Genomic DNA, 19,669 nt, shown 5'->3' with positions numbered 1-19,669 from the left:
TGAAAACGTAGACTTCAAGTGTTTTTACGTCACACTGAGTACAGGTGAAGTTTTTATTTTTAGAAACACTGGGCTCCTTTTGATGAAGTCATTGGAATTTGGTGGGACTAAACAGTATGCAGTGGTTCCTGGTTTGAGTTTGCACCTTTCCTTGGGTATTAACTAGTTACATTTACTCAATTGAATTTACTTTGAGTGGCTTTTTTAAAAAACAATGAAGTACTTTTAAGAGTATTTTTATTACACTGTACTTTTTACTTCTATTTGAATAATTTTATTGTGACGTATTTCTACTCTTGAGTAAAATTTCTGAATTTTCTACCCTCTGGATAAAGAACAAACATGTTTTAACCAACGATTCACCAGACACACACCTGCAGTTTTTGGTTGAAGTTTAATACGTTTTCCACTGAGAGAAACTGATTTGGAAAGATTTTCTTTTGCCTGACTTTATTCTTTGTTACTAATATATATTATGTCCTTAAAGAACCAAAATTTCCACTGAGCTTTATATTTTAGTCTATCTGCTGATGTAATTTTTAAATGTTAAATAATTGATAATGTGATCAGTTACTCAGTACTTGAGTAGACATTTTATCTAATAACTTTTTACTCTTGAGTAATTTCTTGAACAGTTACTTTTTTACTAATACTTGAATAAAAATAAGTGGAAGTAGTACTACTCGTACTTCAGTACAGTCTTTGTACTGCCCACCTCTGCTTGTAACATCACTAAAGGGTGGAGCATATAGAGGTTTGTGGAAATAGGTGGTGCTCCGTATAAATTAATGATTACCTTGGGAAATTCAAGAATTTAACATGGATGAAAGAATTAAAGCAACACTCCAAGTATGTTATTGACAAGGGAATAACATCATAACATGATAAAAAGCTTAAAAAAGTAGATTTTACATAATAACACTCCTTTAAAATTTCTTGATTTTTCAAAAAAGTTTGATGCCCAAGTTTCCAGGGAACTTTAGGAGTTAAAGAAGTAAAATAAAAACTCCATATAAACAATTTTAGAATTGTTTTGCTTCATTTGACACAGTATAGATAGAGACCAAAGGAAAATGAACCCAAAAAAAGCACAGCTGAGGGTCAAAGAAAGCCCACTGCACTGACACGGCAGGCACCCTAAACACTTCCTAACTATTCGATTTCCAGGATGCCAGCACGCGCCGTTCCTTATTTCTCCCCACTCCGGCTTTATCATCCCCATTTCCACATTAAACACTCTTTCATTCCAGTCTGGCCTTTTAATTAGGCCGGGACTGATTAAGTGCTTCTGTGGTTAGAAATTGCGTGCGCTCCTCCTCTCTTCCTGTACATCTGCTCATCTCCCTCTCTCGTGCGCACGTGCACGCCTGCGTGTGCTTCTCCCCCCCCGTCTGTAGCCGAACCGGAGCCAGTCTGTTAGTTGGAAGTGCATTAGTGTCTGAGCAGAGCTAGCTAATGACCGTCTGAGTCCACTGGCTTCAATAATAAGCTCCTTGCTGATAAACTGCAGTTAATCACGGCAGAGTAAATCAGCATCAACACCTTCAGTTATCTCGCCGCAGCACCCGTTAGGAAGACCAACTTTTTCAAGGTCTTCTAATGTTTTCAGTCCCGGCAGCGAGAGAAAGTGTACTTCCCAAGAGTTTAGCCAAACCTAAAAAGTTCTATTAACATTTTGAAGAAAAAAAAAAGAACATTCAACCTTTTTATCCTTGCTTTGTACTCCAACAAAGAAAAGCCGCTGAGACCGTCAGCCAGGGGGGGTTTATGTCAAAACTTCCTCAGCATGATTTTGCGGGGTTTTATTCTACTTTACAGCTGGAGAGATAAAACCTTGGAATACAGAGTTGGTCATAAATCTCACTGATTGAATTCCAAGGAAGCCACTCTTTCCTCCCGCGGAAGTCGGTTCCCCTAAAACGCTCCGAATGCAGGCGAGGGCGATCACGTATCACCTTCAATCATGTCCACTCTTATGTCCCGGGAGCTCTGGCTGCTGTCGTCACCATCCATCTGTGTGTGCAGAGTCGCTCTGCGCGGAGCCGCAGTCGCCGACACTGATCCTGTGATGCTGGGCTGGGACGTCCACCTGCGCTTCTCTGCCAACATTTAACCAGAGAGGCTGGAAAACGGGACTTGCTTAAGTTTTTAATAGCTTTTTTTTATGCTGTCAATCATAGAGCTGAAACGATTAGTCATGACGAATCGATTATTGAAATAATCAACTCATTTAGTAATTGATTAATCGTTTACTGAAGTATACAGACTCAAAAGAAGGGCATTTGCTTAAAGAAGAGCATACTCAGAGTTTTAAATAACCGTGCAAAATTTAGATACATAGTTTGCACTTAATTTAAAAAAAAGCCTGAACATATGAAATTTTAGCTTCGTCTGGTACAAATTCTGTAAATTTGCTATACAGTTATTAATCAGGTGATCAAATAAAAAAATTGTCATCTCTGTTGATAAGTCGAGCAGAAAGGACTGAGCTTTTCACATGTTGTTAGGAGTATTTTTTATGTTTAACTGCAGATGAGTCATTTGATACAAATGATCGATTGTTCACTGAAATAACTTTTTGGTATTGTTTCTAGGTAATAAAAAGTTTATTTTGTCATTTTAAGAAAATAACAAAAATTCCTATGCGTTTCTAATGTTATACGAGATAAGGCTAAATGAAAAATCAGCTGAAAGTACTCATTTTTTATTCAATTAATCGTCAACGTGGATTATTCTGACAAATAATCGATACATCAAATAAAAATTGGTACAGTCAATTATTCAATTCAGGAGTCATTTAGTCATACATTGTGACCAAAATGATTATTTTAGTCATTTTGGTCACAATCTGACTAACTGTTGTCATAACCATTGCAGCCAATAATTATGATTAAAAATAAGCATTGGAAGAAACTCTGTTTTAAATGTTTTATATTGTCATTTTCTCTACTTCAGTGCACTTTCAAGCTTGAAATGCAAACTACAATACAATGAAAAGCATACATAAACCTTGATCTCATCTTTTGTCCACATTGATTTTAGTTTATTTTTATGCAAATTCTACAGAGAGTTGAGGAACTGTAGTGCTGGCTTTAAAAAAAACAAAACAAACATACACAGCATCAGCGATCAAACTCAAAGTTATCTTGCAAGACTTCTTTTCATTGGGATGCTGAAAGAGCACATTATTTCTCCTTATGTTAAACATTTCAGCAGCTGGTAGGAACACTGAAGAAATTGCAAGCTTGCCACTGACTTCTTTTTTTTTTTTTTGCTCCTTTGCATCAAGCAAGTCATTAGGCAGAAACGGTGCTACTGCATAACTTGGTGCTGTTAATACGTGGTGGTTAATAAGAAGCCTGGACTGCCCATCTGTATTGTCAGACTATTTCTGGAGTTTCTTCACCTTTCAGTTTCTTTACATTTTGTCACTTTGCAACTACAAACTTCTAGCATAGGGATTTATGTTAAGCTTTTCAGGTTTATTTAAACTATAAGGAAGGAGGTTTGAGTTGTGGCAGCTAGCATCATTCAGTAATTAGAAAAGGCTTTTATTGTTGGCTGTTTGTTTTTTAACGAATTGGGTAAAATTTACTCAGCTGCTGACTTAAAATTTATCCATGATCATCTTCTCATCTTCCAGGAAGGGGAAATTCATGCATCACTATGAAAACTACGGCGCTACCCCAAAGGATATAGCAGATTGGCTGAAGAAGTGAGTATGATTCATATCTCAACCAGCTGTTTTTTTGTTGTTTATTTTTAGTAGGTGCCCTTGAAATTGCTGAAAATGTAGAGTTCAGACTAGAAAGCGTTTTATGGTCTACTAATTTAACTAATAAAATCCAAGATTGGCACGTCGGAGAGAGAATCGACTCCATCGAGCTTGAACGAAGCCCGGCGCCATCTCCCTCTTTGACTTTCTGTCATCACCTTCTTTTCTCTCGCGCCCTCTTCATCACACCTTTTCTTGCCTCGACTCCCCTGGCACACATGTTGTCATCAATCTACACCTTCTTTCCACTTTTTTTTTTTTTTTTGCCACCTTGTCTCACAGTCTCTGCCTGTAGGTCCTCGTCTCTGTCTGGAGAGAAAACTTAGCAGTGTTTGTGGAGCTGCAACCAGCCGGTGCAAAGTAAGGGTTTACAGTTGACAACAGAAACAATAATGACGTTTCCATGATGAATGTACGGAAAACTTTGTCAATATTCCACCAATGTCGACGAAACTCAATTTTGCAATCGCGGTGTTTCTATTAAATGAGAAATGCAATTAAAAATCACACATGAATAAGTTTGTTCACATGTTAAGTCATTGAAAAGCATTAGGCGCCTTCATCCTCTTACCACTTCCTGTCGTATTCTTTGTAATTTCCGCCTGTTGATTGATCGCGTGACTTGTGTGATGCAAAAAATGTTTCTAATGTAATTTTGCAAAATACGCTAATTTTGATAAAGCCAAAAAAATCACCCCATCAAAGCGCAAAAAACTTTATCCAAAAAAAAAAAAAGCAGGTATTTTTCATAATTGCTGTGTTTCTGTTAATCAAAATTATTTTACATAATTCCTGTCTGCGCAGTTTTAACGTCATTGGAAACCCTCCTAGTGGCTCCTTTGCCATTACAAATGTGTTGATTTTTCACTAATGTAAAAAACCCCCCCACCATTTTACAACTGTGGTTTTCCTATTAAATAAGAAATGCAATTAAAAGCACAGGTGAATACATTTGTTCACACAATAAGTTATTTCTGTTTTTTTTTTGTTTTTTTTTAATTAGTGTGTATCCATTAAGCAAATTTATTTTTGGAATTTCAATTTTGCAATTTTAAGGTCAATGGAATTGCAGCTAATGTTTCACAGGTACATTAACTAGTCTTTTTAACTCTGTTTACAATTATTTATGAGCAGAATTGCTTGAAAAGGCCTCAGCTGTACAACAGTGAAGTTAACAGAAATCCTGCCATATTTAACTCAATAATAATCATGGATATAATAAACTAACCTACCTCTCACCTTCCAGTTTTTCCAGTTTCCATACTTAAAGCCCACTGTGGAAATATCTGCTATAAAGCCAACGTGTATTTTGCATCTTGTAAAGGTTCAAGTTGAAAAAATGTGGAATGCAAAATGTTTAGGATTCCTGTTATCGTTATATGATAAGAAATACTGGATCACTTTGAACCAAAAGGCTGTGATTATTCCTCTGTCACTGTGAAGATATTCCTTCAGATGAATTTACCAAAACTCACCTGTTAAAAATAGATCATTAATTTGCATATGAATGGATGTGACCTCTCGGAAACCTCGTCACATTTGCAGATTGTCATCTCAAAGGATTTTCTGTTTTTGTCTGGAGATACAGGAGATGAGAGCAAGCTGAAACGTGTGTGTGTGGGGGGGTTGTGATATAAACTGTACTCATAAACTTCACAGGATTTTTGCAACACTCTTATTTTTCACCTCTAGTTTTCATTCCCTCCTCTCTTCCCCAAAGTTTTCATGAAGTTTACCGAAACATCATATTCAGCAGTTTAGTTTTTTTTTTTTTTTTAGTTCCCTTCTCAGTTTCTCTGCTTTCTACTGGGCCAAATCAGTCTAGTTTAGTAACAAACATTATGTACTGTAGTTCCTAATTCAAACTATGTTAATGATGAACGCTTCTGTGTATTGTTCGACTTGTATTATGCCTGACTCTTGTGTTTTCACACAATGGGAAAGCTAGAGTCTTTACGTTGAGTCACATCTAGACAACCAGATAGGTTATCTGAGGTATTAGTCAGTCAGCTACTGTAGAGGTCTAATTTTCCACAAATCACAAATGAAATCTACGTTTGATGGAGGAAAATATTACTATATAAATTATGCTAAATTAACATTTTCAGGTAATTGTTCATTTTTACTTTTACTGTAGCAGATGCAGGTTTTTTGATTGATTCAATCAGGGTTTTATAAGGCATTCTGTCAAAAAAACAAACAAACAAAAAAAATGTGGATCACAATGCTCACGTTGCTGTGTCAGTCTGATAGCGTTACATAATCTCATGCTACGCTATGCAGACTCTCACTCTGCACTGGTGAAGATTCACTTCAGTAGGCTCAGAGTTATAACTGGCTCCCGCTGATGACTCAACCTAGTATACAAGAAATTATTCGACCGCTTGAAGGCACTCGCCTGAGACGTAACGTCAAGTCCAACATAATAATCTTTAATCCAAATGCGTACAAAAATTGGAACGTAATAAAAGCAAAGCAGATACGTTAAGCTAGGACTTGTTTTGTTATTTCACTTTTAGACTCATAAGTAAGGATTTTTTTTTTTTGATTAACCTGTGTACATCTGTGAATAGGTCAGATACTTCCTTTGTTACCGGTGCGATCCATGCCTTGGGAGCGTAGGATGATCATCGTCACGTTTTTCATTATTTTACTTCTGGTTTTATTTGTGACTCTGCTACAAGTTGATCTTAACTTTCTGTTAATGAAATGTATGAAGTGTTCATTTCCGTGAATTGATCTCTTTGCATTTGACCTTGTAAATCTTTTCAGGTTTATGAATTTAGGAAAGCAAATTGTCTACTTTCTGAGTTTCCTCACAGCATACTATGAAAAATGTTTTCCAGTTTTCTTCAGCTCATGCCCCGGCTTCATTTCAGTAGCTGAGCTCGCTCAGTGGATCCGCCGTTTTTCCTCTGGACTTTTCAGCCCTGCTGGATGTTCCCAGTTTTCCCCCTCTTCGATGGATTCGCTTTTGTTTCTCCAGCCCAATTATGGACCGTTTCAGAACTTGTTTGACTTTATGCTGAGTCTAATGCAAACGTCACCCTTGAAAATACCTCAAGACTCTTTTTTTTTTTTTTTTTACTGGCTTAATTAGAGAATAATTAAAGTGGAAGCAGCTCCCATCTGAATACCAGTTTATATTTCAGTTGCATTTTGTCAGTTCTAGCCATTTACGAAAAAAGCTACATTTCTTAAACTTGTCCTCTCACATTTTTTTGTGATCAAGTTTTGTAAACTTGTAACTCGAATTTCTTTATTAAACAGCTTAAAATGTCAATATTTGGCTTCAAATATTTAGATAGGTTGTCCAGGACTCATAGGACCGAACTGAGAGTTAGATGGATGCCTTAGTGGAACTGGAGAGCTTCGGTTACGTTACTCTTCTGTTTGTAAATGCTGTCCAGCCTCATGTGGTTTTACTGACTCAAACCGCCGCATGTGGTTTTCAAAGAATTTTTTTTTTTTTCTTTTAAAATGATGTCTTATTTGTGTACTTGTTCATGGAGTATACCGTTTATATCACTGTCCACTCAATTCTGGCGCTGCAGCACTGGCTCCTGTCATCGAGGTGGGGCCGCTTAGTTCATGTGTGTGTGTGTTTTGACACATTGGGGTGGAGTGTAGGTTACAGCTGTGTTTGATTCTTTTCTTTTTCTTTTTTATATACATATACATATTTTGTTCATACAGAATACGGACCATCTGGATTTAATCTGCTTTGCAAAATGGGTCCCGGTCCGTTTCCTTATGCTGTCTTTCCCGTGGTGTTGCAGCCCTCAGCCCCCGCAGCCAAAGACTCCGGAGGTGCCGTGGTCGGAGACGGACTCGCCGGTCTTCCACCTGACCGATGAGTCCTTTGACAGCTTCCTGGAGGAACATCCTGCAGCCCTGGTCATGTTCTATGCCCCCTGTGAGTAATACAGCATGTTCAAAACAAAAACAAAAGAGGGAGGAAAGGGAAAAAAGCTCTTTCCGTTAGTGTCAAGGTAATAAATCAGTCACTTATCTTTATTTACTGGCTCTCTTTGGTTTTTGCTTTGTATTACTAGAGACAGTTGATGTTCTTTGACTGAGGCACTTGATTGTCGTCTACGTTCAGTGCAGAACGGTTCTTCACACTTGCATTTCAACCAATATTAACAGTGGAGTCGTAAAGGTTTGATCTGCTAATACCAGTTTTAAATTATTTCTATTTCCCTTGAAGGAGTTCTACCCTTTAAGGCCAAAGTTTCAAATCTCCACCTGGATATTTTTGCTTATTTTAATTGTACAAAGTTCTTTAAATGTCCTGTGAGTAAATATATTTGCCCATTCCTCCATAACTAATGGAACTTTTAATATCTATGAAGTTATTTTTGCAATTTATCACCTATTAAAAGAGTGTTTAATCAGATTAAACTAAAGTAAAACATTAGCGTCTCCTGCTTTTGTGCTAAACTTTTTGACAGTCTGAAAATTGTCTCATCTTTTTCTTTCCCTCCACCAGCAACAAAGTCATTGTGCAACAAAGTGCATAATATTATCTTGAGAATGTTTTCAACAGTAAAAAATGTGCATCATCCAGTCAGAGGAGCTTCTCGCTCCTTCTGGCCATGGAAAACATTCTTCATGCAGTTTTCCCGTGGGTTCAGCTGTTATTTAGCCACACAGATAACATCACCATTTCGCTGTCATGCGAAGTTGGAGAAAGGAACCAAAGGAAGGATTGGAAATGGGGGGAGGGGGAGGAAACAAACTCAAAGCCAGACCAAACGCAGGGAATTCGGAGCCCAATCGCTATCTATCACATACGAACCCCTCTACATCCCCGCGAATAGCACCTCGTTGTCGCCATATGGTTCATATAAGCCCGCTTGTCGTCTCTACACATGCTTTTCATTTTCATTCAGGCACCACACACTGTTGTTACGCAGAACTTTGTTACCCTGCCAGACCTTTTCCAACATCCAGACACGACTTACTTTGATCAAACCCCTCCTCCTCATCCTCCCTGTTGGGGAGCTTTCCATTCTTCTTGTTGTGACATATAGCTATAAATTATTGATAAAGAAATTCACATTAAGTTAGACAACAACATCTTAATCATGATGCATCTTTTTCTGGATGGTCTTTTCTTTTACGCAAGTCTTGCACATCACCTCCCCACCATCAGTTCTCCCCCTCCCCTCCCTCTTTCTCTGCATATTTCAGTCTCTATTCTGTAATAACGCATAACAAAAAACAGCCACACCAGTTCAAGCCTTAACAAGGATTTAACAAGTTTATTTGGGAAAAAATTGTGACATTTTAACATATAATTGTGTGCTTGCTTCTAAAAGCAATCAACTCGACTCAGAAATCAAACACACACATTTTTCACTGAAGTACAGAAAACCGCTCTTTAAGCCTCACAGCAGTTGAATTTTGTGAGTTGTCCGGGTGGGGTCAGATCGGGGTCAGATGTCAAACTGATGAGTTCTATAACTGCAAGAACGAGGCTGGGATTGTGCTGGGAATTGTATGGCGACTAATTTCTCTTTACATATAAATGAATTTAGTCCATTTTTTTCTAAAATATTTGATTTATTTGTTTATTTCAAAAAACAAGAGCAATCAGTGGGACAGAGAAAAACATGTACATACATAACCAAGAACAAAATATTTTGTTTATCGCTACTTTTCTGTTCAACTCTGCCCCTTATCTCAATTTAATTAAATATATGACCTACGGACTCAATAATGATCAAAATTTGTAAATTAAACAAGGTGATAATGTTCATGTGCCTGTTCAATATAAGTAGATGTCATTCACACAACTAGTCCTCACTCCCTTTGCATTGGTTTAAGTCGTATGTCATGACTGTTTGGAAAGAAAATACCTAAGAGTGGAAATTTGTTGTTGATAAACCTAAATATTTGCATTATGGATTCCTGCTGTTGGTGTTTAGACAAAGAATCATTTAGCCACAACCGCTGGTTTCCTTCCAGGGCCGTTTCGCGTGTAGCAAAATGATCACATCACTTCAACTTTCAGAGGTCACTGACAGGGTGACCAAAATCATGGTGCATTTTTTCCCCCCCTCCCCTCTCTCCTCTATTTTTAGCCTAAGTGTGCAGAGAAGTGTTTGAGCGAGTGTCTGTTTGAACGATGCTGGAAGCAGATTGCTCCACTCTTTTCCCGCTGCGGTGTCACAGCTTCACAGATGCCTCTGCTGCACTCGACTTACCGCCGGAACAGCAGCCAGTCATAAACACACTCAGATCAAGGGCAGTCGGCTGAAACAAGCCACGTCAAATATTGTCGGCGCAACGCGCGCGAATGTGGTCGTGCGCGCGCCAGCTGCATATCGAATGCATATTTCACACACCATGACGAAAACATTTAGTGCGCACAATTGAGCTGCGTATCTCTTGTTTCTCTCTAATGGAGGCACAGACACGTAGATGCCCGGTTTTGCTGCTTCGGTGCAGTTTCTTGATGACTCTGCTGTCAAATTGAGATTAATGTTCTCCCGGCCGACGCGATCAGCTTGCATTTCTGCCCGTTTTCACTGTCCTCTGAAATGCACAGCAGGGGAGCTTTGCGTGCAACTTCTTGTGGGCCTCCAGTTCGGTGCACTGAGGGCGGGCGATTGTGTTCTGGACCAAAACAAAAGTTTCTTTCAGCCCAAGTTATTGACGTACTGAGTGTTGTTTCAAAGCTAATTATAGTTGCATTGTTTGATCACTGGTCATTCTGCCTCCTTTCACAGGGTTTACAGAGTCTTAAATTCATGTATTTAAAATTAAGACATTCAAATTTCTTAAATTTATTGTTTTTTTAAATTGTAAGTTGGCTTTAAATACGTTAATCACAGGTTAAGCTTTGTTGTATATTCCAGGGTTTCCCACAGTGTATTATAAGCCTGGCGGGCCTTCAGGCTTTACTTGTGCCCCCACCAGGCTTAGCATTGTTAATTTATTTGAGTTTTTTTTTAATCATTGCCTTTTTTTTTTTTTCAAAGAGTTTATAGTTGGTATGTGGGTATTAATCTTCCAGTCTTCCAAAAATCCCTAACTAACAAGTGATATTTTCAAATTTCCTGTCAACTTTAAACATTTTTTAACTCAAAATCATGGCTGCCGGCTGGGTGACTGCCCTAGCGCCCCGAGCGCCGGGCGTAGCAAGTTTTCTGGGGGAAACCCTCTATTCTATATAGTAAATTTTTATCGTGAAAGCACTTCTGTCAGGAAAAAGTTTGAGTCGGACGCCGACATTTTTCTGAGCATCCTGTGACTCGGAATGGTTGAGGCTACTGCTAACTATCTGCTAGTAAACCTTTGCTAGTTAGATCGCTAACTTTTTATGCTTCTGTTATTGGAAAGTGTAAATTATCATCAACCTGAACGATGCTATGTGCATTCTCAGCAAAAAAAAAAGAAAAAAGCTTTGCACAAACCCTAATATAAAATATGTGATTTTCTGGTATTAAATTTTATTCATGATAGTGTTAAAAAGTTCTTAAAAAGTCTTAAATTTGAGTTGGTGAAACCTGCAGAAATACTATTTTTTTTTTTTTTTTTTACAAATTTTGAATTGTCATTTAGCTTATGTCTTTTCCCAACACCTCGTTATTTTCTGTAAAACGGTAAAACCTCCTTTTTATTGTAACGTCTTTGTTGTTTTCCAAAGCTAGCATACTTACTGTTTTGACTCTGATCTCCCCACCATTCAATCAGCATCAGCAGCATCTAGCACACCCAGCTCCCCCGCTGAGCACACACCGGCACGCCGCCTGTTCCGAATGCAGAGCAGGCCTGCAGAGCAAAGGACGGACATTTGGGCTTTCTCTCTTGCTCATCATTTTGAAGGGTTGTGAAAAAAAAAGAAGTCCTCTGAATCACTTTGCATCTCTGCTGAGCCTCAACACACTCTGCACAATCAAACACCACAGAGGCTTAGTTTAAAGAGATACAGCTTTTCTTTTCCACAACGTGCATTACTCTTGATTTATAGCCTCCACCGGCTCTGCTTATTATACTGAAGAAAGGACTTCCTGAACCGTTATGACAAGGGCAATTTAACAAGTTCAGAAAAAGTTTGTTTCATTCTTTCTGCGCCGCTTCTTTCTGGGCATTAAATGGAACAGAGAGGGTGTCTATATATTAATATAATCTATATATTTAAAAATGTTTTATTTATTTAAAGATATGTTGGATGCAAGCCCCTAACCAAGGTATTCAGAATCCCCTCTCAACATAAAGACATGTCATCCTTTGGAGGTGATAAAAGCCACAGCAACAAAAGAGCGCACACACACACACACACGCACGCACGCACACACACACCGCTGCTCAGGGGAGTTAGGGACAGAAAGTTTTAAGTTCACCAGAATTGGGCAATTACAGTCTGGAAAAATGGCAAAATTGGCAAAGACGATGATTTTTCTGTAAATCAAAAGCCTCCACGGACAATAAATCTAATAGAGAACATTTCAGCAGTGGAATGGAAAGAGTTGGTGCCCAGGTGACTCGTATCACGTCAGCATGGACCAAATAGGTCTGACAAATGGATCAGGTGCTTTGTTCAAGCTGTCCCACAAAGAATTAAGGCAGTTCTGTAGATAAAAGGGAATTAAACTTGGAACTATGAAGGTGCACCTTATAAAATCGCCAGCGAGCGTAGATCTCTGTAAAAGCAAGATTTATTTGTTTTGCAAATGAGGCCATTTACTTTTTCTTCTTCTACATTCTTTTAGAGGAATGTATAATTTTACTGTTTTTTTATTCCTCATTTCTGGGTTTAACGGGTTTCCTGTTAAACATGGGCTGGCACGACTCGCTGGATCATAAACTTGCTTTGACGGTATCGCATACATTTTTGTAATTATGCAAAAAAAATTAAACACGAACATAATTGCTTTTGTTAAAACCAATAATTAGCTCTGCCTCTGCTAAAATAATATAAATGTTCATAATTACAGCTATATGTAAGCAAGGCAAGGACAGAGATGCAGCGCACTACAAATAATTATCCACAGCTTTCATGCAAGTCACACATTTTTTACTCATTTCTTGTCTTTATAGAGTCGCACTAATACACCCTCCTGATATATTGATTAATAACAGACGGTGTATTAATATTATTAAGTCAATTTTTATTTTAAGACGGCCACATTTGCCTTATTTGGTGGAGCACTCTTGCATTCAGCTGACCAGCAATGCATAGCAAGAGCCCCGAAAAGCTCCAATCGCATCCATTTTCTGACGTCTAATCAACAGGATTTCTAACTGTATGAATACTGTAATTTTCTTTTGAGTATTAGTCGCAAAAAGGGGGAAAAAAAGTTGCAAAAAAGTATGTTAAATGTGATGACTGAGGCTTATTTTCTACACAATTTTGTTTGTGAAGTTAACTTCTTTTGTCCAGGTAAGTGAAATCTAAATTGTTAAAAAGGTTTCCAGCAATTTGTCATTATTTTCCATCCACATTGCTGCAGTTGTCTTCAGGCGAGGGGATTGAATATTTCTGATTGAGGCATGTCTGGTTGTTAGGACTGGAGTGGCCCAAAATAATAATAATAATAAAAGTACTAGAAAACATATTTCTCCACTTTTTATTTTTGAATTCATGCTCAGTGGTGTTTATGTCATCATGCAGATGAAGTTGTACACTTGGATGGATTGAAAATTGTCTGGGCCTAGTCGACGGAAAGCTTCTCAGATGAAGTCATCTGTCACATCGTCTCTGCAGTGGCTGACTTTACTGCCAACTCCTCCAACGCCCCAAACCTCTGCTTCCCATGAAGCTAGCCGTAGCCGAGCATGTCGGCGTCAAATCACTGAACTGCCCCCGTCCCGTAAAAAGCTTCTCCCTAATAACACAAGACAAAATCTGGGCTCCAAGTCCCGTTGAGTTTGACAGAAAGATCCTTTCTCATATACATGGGTAGAAATCTCATCATTAAACTTCTTTGACAGAAAGAGATTTTTAAAAAAAGACATAGTTGCATTGATTAGATATGGCATTATAAGAGTTTCGATGGGGGAAAAATTATGCACTTCGCCATTCCATTACTATTCAGAGGGGCTACGGTGCAACTTTGATTTGACTGGTGATTCAGCATGAGGCCTTCCTTCCTGTTTCTTGCACGTAATCTTTGATGTCAAAATGTTTACTTACTGTCTAATACATCCCGTCTGCTATTATGCATGCCTGGGGGTGATTCAGGTGGTTGACAATGTAAATAGATTTTTTTATTCTTTTATCATTTCTAATCAGACATGCACCTGATTCCTTACAGTCATCTTATGCTGCAAAAGAGCAAAAAGTATTTTTTTGTCTAGTTTCTAGTGCGAATTTCTTAGTACATGTAAAATAAGACAAAACTAACTTAAAAGTAACTTCTCAGCAATAGGAGCTTGTTTTAAGTAATCTTTACACTTTTATGAAAAAGTGCTTGTTCTGTTGGCAGATTAGCCTTTTATTGTTTCTTTTTCATTAATATAGAGGAATGATTTGCTTAAAGCAAGCTCCTGTCTTGCTGAAAAAGTAGGAAATGTATTCATTTCATTAAAAACAAAACTATTATATACAATAGAAAAACAAAAATATACCAATCAATGAAATCAAAGGCAGCAGAAAGACAAAAAAAGTCTTATATCTGCCCTAGAGCTTTACAAAAAACAAAACTAAACAAAAACATCAACTCAAAAAATAATTTGTATGGATTCACATTTTTCTATCCTACTTGCAAGTTGATTTTGTTTAATTTCAATTGTCTAGGATATTTGCAATTGAATCTAGACCAAAGTTACTTGGTAGAATTTTGTCCTTTTTTTGTTGTTTCCAATTTAGAAATAGTTCATTAAAAGTCTTTCATGCGTGACACTGACTAGCACACATGAAATGCTTTGTTGTTTACTGTAACTTTATTGATTAATGCTACAGCTGAATAAAACCCATCTGTTTGGCTGTAACGTGTGTTCTTTTGGGTTCTTGCAGGGTGCGGCCACTGCAAGAAAATGAAGCCAGAGTATGACGAAGCGGCCGAAGTACTCAACAAAGCCACAGATGTAAGTTTCTGGGACCTTGTTTACACGTGAGCTGCATGCTTGTCCGTAAGCGTTTTGTCTTTCGTACTCCGCATCCTGACTTGCGTGACGTAGCTGCGCCTCACGAACAGATCATGATTATCCTGCCTCCTTCACCTGCGGTTGTTGGCTGCTGCAGCCCAGTTCTGGATGTGTTTCTGATTAGTCGGGTGTGGTCGTCCTCTCTCTCTCTGTCTCTCTTTCACACTGTTTTCTGTTTAAACCTCACACTCCCAAACCTGGGGCCGGGGCCTACGGCGGTCGGTCCAGCCCGCTGACCTCATCCCTGAGCTCTGCTCTGCTCCACGCTTGGCCTTTGTTCTTGTGGCTCTGTGCCCAGCCCCGGAGGTCAATAGCAAAGTCCTAGCTCTTATCTAATATTAATGGAGAGGAGTTGATCTCATCCTGAACTCTTAGAATCCAGTGCATAACTGAGGGTTGTTTTCTTCTTTTTTTTTTTCTTGCTTTGAATGTGTTGGGCTGTATTTTGAAATTTGGTTTCACCTTCATTTTGAGTGTATTATTAGAGCGTCTGTTTCTGAAAACATTTGCAGAGTTGCATAGCTTGCACTCCCTAATCTGCTTGAAATGCTTGATTTATCATTCAGGCTTTCCTTTCTTTACGTCACAGGCCTTCAGCGTTACATGTCCATTGAAGCTTTCCAGATTTTCTCCCAGTACAAAACTGGAATGAATTTCGTTGGGATTTTTTTTTAGATATACTAACACAACATATTGATCTATTCCATCAATACTGTGAAACGAAAAGGAAATTATCCATTGCTCTCCTATTCGTTTGCTTTTTCTTTAGAAGAAATCCTGAAAAGTGTGGTGTGCTTTTATATTCACTCTCGCCCTGACACCCTTTAGTAAGCACTTTGTAGAAACACATTTTTGGAGGGTGTTTCTGTGTCAGCTTTGCACATTTAGAAGTTTAAACCTTAGACTGAAACTAATGCAGAGGAGAAAATAAGCATTTAATGTAGCACAGATTTTTCAAGTTTCACCACTTATAAAGAGCAGAGACATCTGTAATTTTTATTGTAGGTACACCTCAACTGTGAGAGACAAAATCTAAAAAAAAAACAAAAAACATCCAGAAGATCACACTGTATAATTTGTAAATAATTTAGCATTTTATTACATTAAATAAACATTTTCATACAAGTGGGAAAATAGAAGTGAACATTTGGTGCACAAACCTTTGTTTCCTGTAGTTCTTGACCAGGTTCAGGACGCCGCAGCAGGAATTTTGTTGCCACTCCTCCACACACGTCTTCTCCAGATCGTTCCAGGTTTTGGGGCTGTTGCTATAGGCAACACAGAGTTTTAGCTTCCTCCAAAGACGCCAGGTCTGGATTCTGGCTAGGCCACTCTACGTATTCCAATCATGATCACTAATTCGCCACAAGATTAGATCTCGCATGGAGCCCCAGTCTGATGATTGACAGCCATCTTGAGTTTCTTCCATTGTCTGATAATTAGCCTGTTGTCCATTAGTCTTGTCCATGTCTACAGACTTGTCCCTAGTGTCCTTAGACAGCTCCTTGGTCTTTCCTTTCCACTTTACATTTAAAAGGTAAAAACATTAACTTTTTTTAAGACACTGTAGGAAGTACAGCCATATGATGCTTTGTGCTACATGTCACAATGAGCCCAACACGGGTTGTATGTGTTTGCTTTCAAACTACTTGCTGGCTTCTTACATGACACCAGGAGTTTAAAATGGAGGTCCTGAAGGGGAGCGCTGTTCACGCCAGACTAGCCGAAAGGTTACAGCTGAAGTGGAGTATTCACAGAAGTGGTTTTGAAATCTGTGGGGCGAAAGTAAGTGTGAGCATCGAAAACACAGGCCGCATAAAGCGTCGTCTTAAAATGCGATAGACGCCGTGAGCGGCGAGAATTTTCCCCAGAACATTCAGGGCCAGACGAGCGTCCTCCAGGGGGGGGAAGAAAACCAGCGCAGTGTAAACAGATGTAGCAAAGAAAAAAATAATAAATGAAAATATGATAGAAAATGATAGAATGTGTCCTAATATAAAGTGTGACTGTCGACTCGTGACGAGGAGTTTGTTGTTACACAGAGCTTTTGTGTCATTGGTTGGAGCGTTGTGGACGTCCAGTCACTTTGAGATCATGTCTAAACAAATGTTTCCAGACAACTCCCACTCAAGTTCATAGAGAAGAGCAGAAAATATTTCCTGCTTTGGAGAAGTTTTAAAAAAAACTAGAGTACCTGATCATCACTCCATAACAAATTGCTAAAAGAGGAAAAACAGACGATTGAATTGGTGTCTATCTTTCACCTGTACATGGATTTTGGATTTCATATACAGTATTTTTGCAAATGTTACAGCTAAGCTTTAAGTATGTTATAACTCACCCTGCCTAAGAGGTAACATGTTGAAATAAGTCATTGTTTTGTAAAAAATAACAATTGTCTCACTGCCCTCCTACAGTTGACTTTGCTGTCTGTTGATTTGTATTCTTAAAGCAAATTTATTTTCCACTAATTGCAGATGCATTGTTTTGCTCGGCGCGGCATCACACCGCTGGTTATTGTAAAAATCTGCTTGCTGCTTCTATAAAATATCTCATTATTCCTTTATCTGTTCTTCAATCTGTGTCTGACTTTAAATTTATCTTATTCAAACCGGCGCCCAAAACATTAAACTATCATTGACATTTCTTTCCGTTCTTGAACTTGCATCATTTGTGTAACATCTACTGCATTTCCACTCCTTGTACTTCTGTTATTTTTGCCGCTATTTATCTTCTGCAATCTACTGCAGCTTCAGCCTACTGTACTCAATTACCAATACTAATTTCAATCCTTGCTGCAGACTTCTAACAGTGATGATGCGACTCGGATGTTGCTTCTCCTCCACAGAGCCCCGGCGTGCTGGCAGCAGTCGATGCCACGGTGCACAAGGCTGCGGGAGATCGCTTCAAGATCTCCGGTTTCCCCACCGTGAAGTATTTTGAGAAAGGGGAAGAAAAGTACACACTCCCACACCTCCGAAGCAAAGACAAGATCATCGAGTTCATGCACAAGTGAGTCACTGGCTCGACACACTTAGCGAGACATCGGCTCTTCACCTTTTGTCTAATGGACGCGTGTTCCGAGTCGAGCCTCGGCTTTTAAGGGGTCGGTGTGAAATGCGCCAATGTAGCTGGCACTAACACTCTGTGTCTAGTTGTTGCAGGCACGATAAACACATTATCTGTTGTATTTGTCATAAAATGATAATGGCAATAGTTATATTCATTAAAGCGCTGGAAATGCTAACTTGTTTCTTTAAGGCGTCTCTTGTTATGTTATCACAAACTTTTAAGAGTTAAGTCACAGCTGGAGTGAAAATTGTGGTTTGAATGTATTTCAGGGTGTCCAAGCATCCTTAAAAAGCCTTCAATTCATGTATCCAAATTCAGGTCTTAAATTTGTTTAAAAAGACGTAAGCTGGCCTTAAATCATCACATGTCTTGTGTTTCTCCTGGCAGGATTACTTTATCTCGTATATCCTATGCAGTTTGTGTTTCTCATGAGACTTTTCTGTCAGGCGAAAAAGTTTGAGTTGCACCCAGACATCTTCATTGCGCTCTTAGACAGAAGGGGGTTGAGGCTACCTCTAATTAGCTGCTAATAAACCCTTGCTGCCCAGTTAGCTTTTTTTTTACATCTATTATTAGAAAGTATAAATTATCTGCAGTTGTATTAGCCACTGGCTCACTTCTGTTGCCAACCCATACTGGGCTAGGTGCATTCTGGGAAAGAAAAACCTTGGCACAACAATATAAAATATACCATTTCCTTTCTTACATTTTTGCTATGATACAGGTCTTAAATGTGTATTCATACTGGTCTTAAATGGTCTTAAATCTCAGTCATGAAACCTGGAAAAACCCTCTTTACTTTAATGGATGTCTAAGTAATCATCTTTTAAAATTTTAAACCATAAATGTCAATAGTTTTTATCCCTGGATCAAACTTTCTAATATTTGCCCCATTACAGATTTCTCCTATTTCTGCAGTTTTTGAAGTCAAATAAATTTTAATATCACACTTAAGTTAACCTAAAAAAATGTACAAAATACACATTTTAAATCATGATTTGTTACTGTGCACGTTAAAATAGGATTGTTGCTGTCATGATGGTATTTCAGGAGCTTCTCTTATCTCTGCAGTCCCCAGGCTCCTCCGCCACCAGAGCAGTCTTGGGAGGACAGGCCCTCCAGTGTCAGCCATCTTGGCTCAGAGGATTTCAGAGAAGCTCTGAAGAAGAAGAAGCATGCTTTGGTCATGTTTTATGCTCCCTGTAAGAAATTTTTATAAATGTATTTATTTATTTTTTAGTTCTCTCAAATCTGCTTGGCATAATGTTAGGATAATGTATTCAGAAGTAAAAGCTGTTCCTATAATTTGAAATGGACATTTGGAAAACTTATCGGGTGGAATCGCAGCTCTGTTTTTGGTGAACTTGGTGCGATCATGTTCCGTTTTTAAACCAGCGTCCATATGCGTCTCAGAGGTTCTCGCCAGTCTCCTCTCTGCAGCGCATACATCAACTCCACCTAATCCACAGGGAGGACTAGGAGTGACTCACATTTCTGAGAATAGATTTCAGGATTCAAAAGGGTGTCTCTAATAAGTGGAAGGTCTTGAAAAATGAAAAAATAACACCGGAAATCTCCTTTATCTGCCTAGGAAATACAGAATTGCCATCAAACATGCAGCCCCAGATAAAAGCATTTTTTTTAATGTTTTAAAAGTAATTCTTGTTTTGTTGTTGAAAAATCTGAGATTTCAGTACATTGTTTTTAGCAGAATAATCTCCG

The 19,669-nt window shown here is 38.5% G+C and overlaps 1 protein-coding gene across 2 annotated transcripts in view; it reads left to right on the top strand.

Annotated features, from left to right (window-relative positions):
• pdia5 (protein disulfide isomerase family A, member 5) overlaps positions 1-19,669 on the top strand; it is a 65,900-nt gene that overhangs the window by 30,066 nt on the left and 16,165 nt on the right. For both annotated transcript variants that reach the window (XM_032568134.1, XM_032568135.1), the window contains exons 10-14: positions 3,644-3,715; positions 7,555-7,691; positions 14,745-14,815; positions 17,724-17,887; positions 19,019-19,149. In XM_032568134.1, the coding sequence (XP_032424025.1) occupies positions 3,644-3,715; positions 7,555-7,691; positions 14,745-14,815; positions 17,724-17,887; positions 19,019-19,149 (575 nt within the window). The remainder of the gene's footprint in view (positions 1-3,643; positions 3,716-7,554; positions 7,692-14,744; positions 14,816-17,723; positions 17,888-19,018; positions 19,150-19,669) is intronic.

This window comes from Xiphophorus hellerii, chromosome 7, assembly GCF_003331165.1.
Source record: "Xiphophorus hellerii strain 12219 chromosome 7, Xiphophorus_hellerii-4.1, whole genome shotgun sequence".
In the NCBI taxonomy this organism is placed as follows: domain Eukaryota; kingdom Metazoa; phylum Chordata; class Actinopteri; order Cyprinodontiformes; family Poeciliidae; genus Xiphophorus; species Xiphophorus hellerii.
This window is presented reverse-complemented; position numbering and strand designations above follow the sequence as displayed.